This window comes from Onychostoma macrolepis, chromosome 14, assembly GCF_012432095.1.
Source record: "Onychostoma macrolepis isolate SWU-2019 chromosome 14, ASM1243209v1, whole genome shotgun sequence".
Lineage (NCBI taxonomy): Eukaryota > Metazoa > Chordata > Actinopteri > Cypriniformes > Cyprinidae > Onychostoma > Onychostoma macrolepis.
Genome location: NC_081168.1, coordinates 25,713,864 through 25,726,062, shown reverse-complemented (window position 1 = coordinate 25,726,062; position 12,199 = coordinate 25,713,864). Strand labels below are relative to the sequence as shown.

Below are 12,199 nucleotides of genomic sequence, written 5' to 3'. Positions count from 1 at the left end.
TAATTTTATTATGGGCCTGATTTCTTTATTTTGAAGACATTTGTACACTGTAAATGTCATCAGGTTGAATGATTCAGCCATTATTCAATCATTTATTTTATTTTACTTATTAACATAGAAATAATAAGAGGTTATTACAATTAAAAAAAAAAGTCAAAGCAATGCATATTTATTTATTTTTTATTTTTTTATGCACTTTTTATATTTGTTGGTTATATTTTATTTTAAGGTGTCCTTGTTACAGTGTAATTATACATTTAAGTACTGAGTAATATTACAGTTTTTCTCGATTGCTAAAACACTACAACCAAGCTTTTGAACTAAAATTTCAAAACCATAACACCATTTTTTATAAAAGCACACCCATTTCCCTAAACTATAAACACTGTTCCCCTGCTTTGACACATGAGTCAGATTTGGTGAACTGTTACTGCAAAACTCTACACACAAATCCCTACATTTCTCAGTGCTTACACCATGTGGTCATTTAGAAAGCTCTAGCATTCAACATTGTTCACTCAAGTCTGCACAGTTTGAGCTCAATTAGTACACAGTTACCCAACTGGAAACACTAGGAGTCAAAATTTATCACACACCAATCAGAGCCTTCGATGATAGAAGCTCATTCAGGTTTGAAACAATGTATCCAGAGAGATGTGAAGGAAGAGGTCAAGGACACCAGAGAGGAGGAGGAGAAGGGAGTGGAGGAAAAAATTAAAAAAGATGAAGAGTAGGTGGTGGAAGAGGAGTACAGTACAGAGAGGAAGAGGAGGAGGAGGAGTGAAACCCATATGAAAAAAAAAAAAAACATTGTTGCCAAAAAAAAAAAAAAAAAAAATATATATATATATATATATATATATATATATATATATATATATATGTTGCTAACAGTGAAGCTCAATGAAATATATTTTTGAAATAGTAATTTAATTTCAACCATTATATTCACAAATATATTTCTAAATGTATTTCTGTGGCAAGAAAATGCATTTTCTTGGACTGAAATATAAAGACGTCAAAATATATATATTTTAAATGCTTTTAAAAATATATTTATATATGGGCAAAATATATTGGTAGAAAATATATTTACATAAATATATTTTGCAAATATATATATTTTGAAATATATTTGAAAATATCTTTTTTTTGCTGTATGTGTGCGGCCATCAGCCAACGAGGGGTACTCCACCGCCATGCCATTCTTGGACCTTATATATGCTCCTCCTTGCTTTCCTTGATGGTCTAAGAGAGCGTGTGTTCCAGCTTGACCAAAGGGAGCCAGCACAACCAGTGCAGCCTTGCTACGTTGTTGTTTGGGATAACGTCAGCTTCCATCGCTCTGCTCTGGTTCGTAACTGGTTTAGCAATAACTCAAGGTTTTCAAACATCTTTCTACCTGCATACTCTCACTTTCTAAACCCAGTAGAGAGAGTTTTTTTCGGCAGGGCGGTGGAAAGTGTATGACCGAGAAAGTTACATCTGTATTCACCTCCTCCAGGCCATGGAAGATACCTGCCTGGATATTTCAGTTGATGTGTGCCAGGGTTGGATCAGGTATGCAAGAGGATTTTACCCCCCGCTGCCAATATAGCCTGTGATGTTGACGAGGTTCTTTGGCCTTTCCCAGACCAAAGACAGGATGCTGGAGCAGAATTGTTATGTTCATCATGTGAAAAGTATTTTATTTATTTTATAAATAAATGGGGGGTGTTGGTAGTATTGTTTTAAATTTAGCTCATCAGTGTGTAAGACTGTGTTGTAGTGTGTGTGCTTTTGAGGGTTTGTGTGTCATGTCTAAGAGCAAAGTTTGGTTTTTCAGTTGTTTTGAGTGGAGAGCTTCATTTTGACCTGAATGTAGGAAGTTTGGGGAATTGAGTTAGAAGTTATGGATTTGTGTTTAGAGTTTCACAAAAAAGAGGCATAATTTCAAGAAATTTGTTTAAGCAATCAAGAAAAACTGTAATTAGGGTTTGGTTTAGGGTTACTTGCATGTAATTATGCATAATTTATTGGTATTATAATACTACATGTAATATGTGTAACAAGAACACCTTACAATAATGTGTTACCTATTTGTTTTGTTTATATTTGTTTGTTTGTTTCTGAAATGTTCATTTCATTATTATTAAAATAATAACAATGTGTTATAAATAGTATTAAATTTAATTAATTGTATTATGATTAGTCTTAAACAATATTACATAACACATCTTTATTTTATTTATTTATTTTAAATTAAGAACAAAATACACCTGGCTCAGAACAAGCTGTTTACAACTACTGGACAACATAAGAAAAAAATAAAAAATAAAAACACAGTTAATTCTGTTTTGACTGGCTAAATAAAAACAAAAATGTTGCTAAAACAATTTTGTTGAATAAATTGGTTTTAAATTCCATTATTAAAGCCTCTCGACTGTGTGTTCACAGGTGATGTTTGCTGGACACAGGTGGAGCTGCTCTGGTTCAAAGTGCTGCGCCGGTCTTTTCAGAACGAGTGACCGCCTCCAGCGAGCCCTGACTCCGCCTTCCGCAGGGCTGCGTGTCGCTGAGCGGAGAGAGGCAGCGGCAGTGCGAGCTGCGCCGCGCGTCAGTGAGGGAGACAGACACCGTTCCTGCATATGCGGCCACCGGCACCTCACTGAAACACACCGACCATGGACCTATTCGAGTTTGACTTCTTCAGGGACTGGGAGCTGGAGCAACAGTGGTACGTCCGCGGGCTTTATGTGTTATGCTCATTCGTTTTACTGAATGAAATGTCTTTGTCATGCGCTCCGATCTGACGTGGTCACATTCCGAAATACGAGTGAAACCCATTATGACGCATGATAGCGGCTGTGTCTCAAACCCCAGCGAGCAGCCTACCTTCACAGCGTTCTGGGGCATCGTAGACGCGTTCCGAACGCGCATTCGCAAAGCGCCTGTGATGTCCAGAAATGCTGTCTTGGTAGGCAGCTCGCTAGGGTTCGTAGTGCTGACTTCTGCTGTCTCTGGTTATGTGACTGCTCTTCTGTTTATATAGATGCATTTGTAAAAGATGATTGGGACAAACTTTAATGACAGAATCGCTGTTTTGATGAATTGCATGTTGATGCATTGAATTATAGGTTGAAACTGCATAAAAGAAACAAAGAGCAGCTTGTGCCACTTCTTCCTGCTACTTTAAACTGAATTTATCTGATGGTAGATTATTGTTTGATTAGATTATTAGGTATCAAAAGTCCTATATGAGTCAGCTAGTTATATTATACTTTATATTAGTCTTCATGTGTGGGCAATTACATTGTAAGTAATGAGTAATATAAATGTAATTAACATGTTGTTACATATTAGTCAAATATATTGTAATGCATCATCTAAAATTCAGTTGATTAAAGTGCTGCAGTTTACTACATGTACATGGACACAGTTATATATTGTGTTGAATTTGGAGATGTTTGCATTTATAAAGCAATCCCTTATAAAATTCTCAGACATTTTCAATATGCATTTTTAGTGCAAAATTGTAAGTTTTGTTATGAACCTCTGCTACTAACTGCCAGTTGGATTTGTTTTTCTTTATCCATTTATCATGCAAACATAAATATTTCATATTAGTTTAGCTTATTTAAGTGTCGTTGTTAATGAGGGCATTCAGCTATTGCGCCCCCTGCTGGTTAGGGTTATGTGTTATTTATATTTTTATGCACTTTTATCCTCCACTACAATATGATTTCAGCATAATTCTCTGCCTTAAATCTTTGCTGATTTTTAACACTCTCAACATCCCCACCATGTGGCAGAGCACAGGAACCCGTGGAGTGCAGATTTGAATCCATACAAAAGCAATATCACAGAGAAAATGAACAATAACAGTGAAACCTCTCCAAATATTTGAGCATTTATCATTTGACCTATATTGACAAATTCACATGAACATGATTGCATTGGTTTGGTTAGTTGCTATTGTCCTGGATGGCACACGTCTTTTTCCTTTGTTGAGCTGATTCTTAGTTGCTTCACATTTTCAAAACCTTCCTCCGATTTTATCCTCTTTCTTTTGTTTTTATCCTCACCGTCCTGCACATGACAGAACATCGTTGAGCTGTTATAAGCAGAAATGTGATTTATAGAATATGGTTTTAAGTGACTACATATTCTTGAGCATATGATTTTGCCACTAATTAATTTATTTTTATAGGAAAAATATAATTGTAGTTATTTAAAAAGGACTATAGCACACATTTTGGTTACATCTCTCTCTTGAAAATGTTAAACGAGAATATAATCATCCATCAGACTGACTCTCAAGTGTTATAATATGTCAGTATTTTGTCTAGGGACTCGCTGTATAAAATATGAATCCTTTTTTGAATACCCTTCAGTGATGACACGTTGGCTTGTTGACTTAAACCGTCTGTTGTCTGAAAAACATGTTGTCTTTATTTTCCATATAGTCACTACAAACATATATATAGCGAAACTTTAGGTTAAAGGTTATTTTTCTATGCGCCTTGCTGATATTAAACTATTCTCTCTCAGGAACAGCTATGGGCTAGTTGCTTATTACTTCTGCGGTGGTGGCAATTTTGTCTGTTTTTGCCACATTCATAACCCTGAGCTACCCATTAAGTCTGTGAATATTTATGAGGGTATTTAAAAAGCCATTTTTGTGTGATAAGTTTGCTTGGTCTGAGTTTTAAAGGCAGTATTGCTATTTTTACTACTATCTCGTCGACCAACCAAAAAAGCATTTGAAATGTAGATTTGGCTAAATACTTAGATGAATGATCGTTCTGTGTTGTGTGGCGATAAATCAACATTTCAGAAGCAAGCGTACAATAACAATGCACTCATAATTCATTGTCTTTGTGTTTAATACTTGCCATGCTTATCTGATGGCCCAGGGCTGTACTTCAGCAATCATATTGATTTGAATCTGATCTCCCATATGTCGGTTTGGGCTTCGACATGAGTTGGATGTAATCAAGTCAGATTAGGTGGTGCAAAATTCAGTGAGGTGCAAAATGAGCTCAATGGAGAGCAGTGCCTTATTTGTAGACAAAGGTTAAGCACGGGAGGCACTGAGGCGGTGGGGATTGGGACATGCTTTTCCGTGCTGACACAGCCGTGACATGAATGGCTGCCACAATTATGTTGGCTCTTCACTTTAACAGAGTCAAATGGCTTTGAAGTGTGTTTTTCGATTATTTTGCGAAAGTAATTGCTCCTCTCGCTCTGTGTGTGGTGCAGCTTTTCGTTTGGTAAATCATTTTGTATTATGAGAGTGTGAGTTAAGTATTTGTCATAACCAATGCGTTTGGATTAGAGAACCGGAGCTATGGTTAATTAGACTTTATATGGCTATATTTTATAGGTTTGCACCTTTAGTGGTAATAGAAGACCTCGTAATTAGGTGAAGCCATTTATTGTGACTTTCTTTTCATTTGGCGGGACTTTATGGTCGCCCTGAGAGCAGGACCAGGAGGGATTATTCAATGACTCAGTTGTGCCTTTTTTCCTGTTACTTGCCCTTTCTCAGCAGGGATTTTTGTCCCAATAACTCATTTTTATATCCTGGTGTTAAAATGTGCAAAGCCGAATGAGAAGTTAACAGAATTTCAGACTCTGAGCATTTGTTGTGTATGTGGAAAACACAGGCCGTACTTTTGCATTGTTAGTATGAATATTCAGAAAACCATTTTTTTTTTTTTTTAAATATATTTATGTATGTATTTTTACCAGCTATTCACATTGAACAAAGTGTATATTTTCATTTGAGCTGAAGAAAGTTAAAGGGTTACTCCACCCCAAAATGAATTTTTTTTGTCATTAATCACTTACCCCCATGTCGTTCCAAACCCGTAAAAGCTTTGTTCGTCTTCGGAACACAATTTGAGATATTTTGGATGAAAACCAGGAGGCTTGTGACTGTTGACATTGACTGCCAAGTAAATTCCACTGTCAAAGCCCAGAAAAGTATGAAAGACATCGTTAAAATAGTCCATCTGCCATCAGTGGTTCAACCGTAACGTTATGAAGCTGCCAGAATACTTTTTGTATGCAAAGAAAATAAAAATTACGACTTTATTCAACAATTTGTTTCCTCCACCGTAGCGCCATTTTGGAGAGTATCCGCTGGACGCAAACTGCGTACGCTGTTCTGTGTCAGTCGCACCACATGGATTTGCTGTATGGTGTGACGTAATGTCCTATGGTGTGACACACATAAAATAACCACAGATTTGTTTTTATCTCAAAATATCTTTTAAAAAACTGTTTTTAAAAGAGCTTTTTTTTTTTTTTTCTTGATCTTTGCTATGTCACACCATAGGACAAATTTATGGTACAGTTCAGTAAAAATGTAAAAAAAAAGCAGTGAAAGATTTGACGAAGTTAGTGACCCTTTATATTTTCTCAAAGATCAGACTTCACACTACATAAATATATGCATTTCTTTTTCAAAAAAGGTTTTTTTTTACAAAAAAACCCATTTTTTACTGCCTATTTGTCAACTACCCATATATGTGACCCTGGAGCACAAAACCAGTCTTAAGTCGCAAAATATACTTAACCAGTATATTTGTAGCAATAGCCAACAATACATTGTATGGGTCAAAATTATCCATTTTTCTTGTATGCCAAAAATCATTAGGATATTAAGTAAAGATCATGTTCCATGAAGATATTTAGTAAATTTCCTACTGTAAATATATCAAAACTTTATTTGATTAGTAATATGCATTGCTAAGAACTTTAACGACGATTTTCTCAATGTTTTGCACCCTCATATTCCAGATCTTCAAATAGTTGTATCTCGGCCAAATATTGTCTGATGCTAACAAACCATGCATGAATGGAAAGTTTATTTATTCAGTTTTCATGTGATGTATAAATCTCAATTTCCAAAAATTGACCCTTATGACTGGTTTTGTGGTCCAAGTAAGGGATAATCAGCTGTTCATTAAACGATTTGAATGCACGACGTGGAGGCGAAGAACTGCCCGACGCGCAGCGGAGCGAAGTGCATTCAAATTGTTTAATGCACAGCTAACCGTTGATTATCCCGTTTATGCCATGGTCATTTCCCAGCATTCACATATTAAAGATGTTAACAATATTTGTGCTGCAATATTTGACTGAAATGATAAAATGACGTTATTTTCGTCTGTATTACTATTCAACTGTAACTGTATGTTACTATGGTTACCAATGTTTATAGGAAGTGCATTAATATAGAACGTAATTAAACTGACCTGGAACTACCTGTGTGGTTCAACAAATTGAATCAACACCTGCCAGCCAATCAGAATCGAGTAATCAGACAGACCATGGCATAAGGTCATATATATATATATATATATATATATATGATCCTGAGTAATCTAGATAATATTTTGTAGATATGTGAGATTCCAACATACTATTTAATTTACATTTATTTACATTGAATGATGCAATGAACCTTTTCTAAATGTTGGCCAAACGCTCAAAACCAGAGAAATAGAATACAAACTATGAGAAAATAAATGGTAGCAAACAAAAAGAAAATGCATATTGCCAAACCAAGTTCTCTCTTCCATAATGAAGCATTTATTTAGTGAAGTTCAGAAAGTAGGGCACTTAGAGTGTGACAAACAAAATGTTCTGTTATGCTGTGAAACAACACTTTCTCTTGGTTTATTTTGTGTGTGTGTGTGTGTGTGTGTGTGTGTCGTGTCCACTTTGTGGCACATTGTGTGCCGTTTCTCTTTGCTCCCATGCTGTTTAGTCACAGGGATTGAACATTCTCCATGGTCGTGGCACAGATCTACCACATTTCCCAGCTTCCCTCGCCTTCCCGTTTCCACCTTGACCACAGCTGGGGACTATATATCACACGGCTCGCTCGAGGAGCCACGCTCTGTGCCAATCTCATTTGTGCCCGGCTTGAAAAGGCAGCCAAGCCAGGCTGTGCCCGGCACATCTTTGCGGCGGCCGCACAAGCGAGGAGGCTCGGCAGTTGGCATGCTGTTTGTGAGAGCAGGCTGCCAAGCACAGTGCCCGCGGTCTCATTTTGCCACCTGCAAAAAGAAAGCCAAATGCTGTGGCATGATAAAGCAGCAAGGTTGGCACGCCGGTCAGGTTATGTGGGAGAGACAAAAGGTGATGGGTTGCCACCCTTCTGCCCTCGGGTTCGGCAAGTAATTAACAAGTTCCTCTGAAGGGACGGCGGTCGGTAGAACTGCGGATTTGAGTAGTCCAACGACTAAAGATCTATGGACACAAATATGACTTTAAATGCAGTTTTTTTTTTTCCTTTTTCAAAGGAGATGAAGACAGCAAACCAGTCTAAGCCAATTTACATTTTTCTTAAATGTCCCTATGCAGAATATTCTGAAGAAAATGAATAATAAATAATTAATTATAAATATTTATTATCATTATTAAATTTAGGGCTGCACAAATAATCAAAATAAATCTATGATATATATGGCTGAGTACGATTATCAAATCAGAAAGACTGGGACTGAATTCAAATGAATATATGCTCCAGGCAGTATTCTGCCAGAATAAAAGCGCTTTGTAATTTGAAAAGTAAGAAATTAAGACACCCATTAATATTAGAATTTAAATTTTACAGTTGTACTGTAAAATAAAATTATTGTTTTTATATATTTTTTCTTAAATACCCAGTTTTAATTTACAGTGATTATTATTATTATTATTATTATTATTATTATTATTATTATTATTATTATTATTAACACAGATAATCAATGATTCTATGATCTACAAACAAGCACAGTAAATGGGACATTATTTATAAATAAATAAATAAATACATACATACATACATACATACATACATACGTACATACATACATAAAATTCTTTCGCAATTCAAAATCTCCCCCAAATTGTGCATCCCTAAAAATGAATTCATTACAATTAAAATAATAATAATAATAATAATAGATATGTTCACTTCTGAAATAAATAATTAATTAATATTAATAATAATAATAATAATAGATATGTCCACTTCACTCACTTTATTACTGCTGATATGACCAAGGCTATTGCAATAAGCTTAAATTGATGAATTTATTTATTTATTTTCTGAGAGGTAGTTGCCGTTTGCTATGCCATTGCTTGGGTGTTCTGGGTGATTTCAAGTCAGTACTTTGTTTTTATTGTTCACCCAGTTGAAATCAGTATCAAATAACCCATTTCTAACTAAACAGACTGCACAGATGAAGCAGCAGGTGCTCATTTACCTGATTACCTTGATTCACAGTGACCCTGCATCTCAATGCTAGTCAGCGTAACACAGAACAGTTGAAATGGCACGAGGAGCGATGTTGAAAGGGGAAACTCCTCAAGCACGACCTTTCTTAAGGTCTCTCAGCCGCGTCTCTGGATGGCTGTCCGGCTCTAGACAAGTTATTAGCTGAGCACTAATTACAATAGACCCAGTAAAGGCTGTGCTAATGGCCCTGTGAATTCAAATGCTTAAATATCTGCTTCAATTAGCCTTGACCATTTCGTTTAGACAGCATCAATGTACGTGCCAAGACTGTTTTGACTCAAACATCAATGGTGCATAAAAACGCAAACAAAACATGAACGGAATATGATTTTGGCCAAGGCTGTATGCCAAAGACTAATTTAGTCGTTGATGAACAAAGCAAGGTTACATAAATAGTGGTTGATTAATATAACAATTTAAAGAGTTGCTGGTAAATGTGTGAGTGGTGCATTTTTATGATACTTGCCATGAGTGCATTTTTGACTAGCAATCAAGGACTGTCTACAGCCAAAGTGATGGGTTTGGTATTTAAAAATAATTATTTAATTGGACAAATTACTTTGGATACACTCAAAACATATTTAGACCTAAATTCAAGATAAAGGTATTTGAATTGCATATAAAATATAAATCCATTTGAATTTCACAGTTTTAAAATTAACTAACAAACTTAATGTGTTGCATATTTGTCATAAAGCATGTTCAAAATTGTGAAAACAATTCTTTTTTTTCTTATTCTTTTTTTTCTTTAATTAAGTGTTTTTTGTTTTTTATTACAATAAAAACAATAATGATATTACAATTACATATTAACTGTTTTCTGTGTGAACGTGTTGTAAAATGTAATTTATTTCAGCATCATTACTCAGTACTTCAGCGCCACATGATCCTTCAGAAATCATTCTGATGTTCAAGGAACATTTATGATTATTATCAGCGTTGAAAACAGTTGTGCTGCTAAATATTTTTGTTCAAACTGATTTTTTTTTTCATGATTCTTTGATGAATTCAACAGCATTTATTAAATTATTATTATTTTTTTTTTTTTACATTTTAATTTGTCTTTACTGTCAATTTTGATCAGTTTAATGCGTCCTTGCCGAGTAAAAGTATTAATTTCTTTACAAAATTAAATGAAATGAAATGGAAATGAAATGAAATAAACTTTTGAACATGCCATCAAACAGAAATGTGCTGCTGGTCATGGATGTTGGACATGACTTCTCGTGGACTGCTTTCAGTATTTATTAAGAGACATCAAAGTTGCCCTGCTCACATCAAATAAAATCAAGCAAACAGATAGGTGTGCAATGAAACAGCGACGGCAGATCCGTAATGAAGGCCTTTCTCATTTGTCGGCAGACTTCCGTTGCCGTCTGATTGGCTGGATTCCGTCTAAAGATCTTCAGGTTAATCAAGCTTCATGCTTCAAGCTTCCAGCTTACCTTTATGCCATGAAGCAATTTACTCCACTACCTCAAAGGTCACTGCTTCCACTGAAAGCACTCTATGACAAATATGATGATTCAATACAGCCACGCAGGCATCTGTAGAGCGCTTTTTTCAATCTCATTTCTTTCTGAGAGATGAATCAGTTTGTCTTTTAGACTGACCTTTCACTGTTGGCTTGGTGTAAGCCGAAGGAAATTGCACATTCTTTTTAGAGGCCTAATATTAATGAATGTCTCGAATGAACAATATTCAGATGTTTCTTGTTTCAGAAAGCAAGAGACACGTGTATTGCTTATTGCTCTAGTTCATGCATATTGGGAGGAAACAAAGCTGAATTCCTGACAGTTGAGCAGCGTGGGGAGCCGTATATGACTCTCTCTCAGGACTGACAGAGTTATGTGCTGAATACTGAACTTTATGTGTATTTTACAGTTGCATAATCTATTCTTGGAGCATAATCTATTCATGTTTTATGTGTGGGCATTTTGCCAAATAACTGTGACGAAGATGGTTGAATATTATTCAGAAAATATTCCTGCTCAGTACCAAATACACAAAAATCTGATTCCTGAGACGTATTCATGTGCAAGAATCAACTGTACTGCTGCATTCTGGAACAATATGTTTTGTTGTTGCTGTTGTTTTTACATATCTGTTTCCTTGATTGATTTGATATGATACTTCCAACTTTTTTCTCCTATTACATACTTCAAAATCCTTTTCTTTCTTTTTTTGCCACGTAACTTGATTTAATTATGAGCATGCATTTGTACTGTATGGAAAATAACAACTTTGTCATTTTGATTATAAGACTTTTTTTGTGTTGGGAAGAAAGTAAAATGGTTTTCAGGCAATGCATAATGGATAGATGATGACAAAATGTTCAGTTTAAAGCAAATGAACTGCAAAATGTGCAATTTGGATATAAATGTGTTATAGTTAACTAAAATTAAAACTAAAATCATTACAAAATTGTTACAAACAAACAAAGAATGAACGAACAAACAAATAAATAACAAAATATAAAAACTAGCTAATTTCCAAGGCAATATTTCTCATTTTCATTTAGTTTAGCTTGATGTACTAACATAAGTAAAGTGATTACAGAATAACACATCTTTTCCTTTGAAAGATGCCAATGTAATGTATAAAGTAATGTTTATTTACTTTTATAAATAAATACAAAATAAGAATTGATTGATTGTCCATGATGTCTCTGTGAGAGAGGGAGGCATGAGTATTTGTGTGTTGGTGTCCCGATATGACTGTGTGTTGACGTTCACATTCTGAAGCGTCAGGACTGAGCAAACAGTGGCCAGCGTTTGGCTTCAGCGAATAAAAATGGAATCTCACCTTGTTTATTGGGAGCTGCAGAAGCGCTAAAGAGCAGACACGCCTGCCAAATATCACAATCACATGGAGCTCCGTCATTCACGTCCAACTGTCTGCCTATTTTCACAGCACATG

At 35.3% G+C, this 12,199-nt stretch overlaps 1 protein-coding gene across 2 annotated transcripts in view; it reads left to right on the top strand.

Annotated features, from left to right (window-relative positions):
• Positions 1-2,562: 2,562 nt before the first annotated feature.
• Positions 2,563-12,199, top strand: part of aff2 (AF4/FMR2 family, member 2) — a 226,858-nt gene continuing 217,221 nt past the window's right edge. For both annotated transcript variants that reach the window (XM_058798019.1, XM_058798018.1), the window contains exon 1: positions 2,563-2,716. In XM_058798019.1, the coding sequence (XP_058654002.1) occupies positions 2,664-2,716 (53 nt within the window). In that variant the 5' untranslated portion in view covers positions 2,563-2,663. The remainder of the gene's footprint in view (positions 2,717-12,199) is intronic.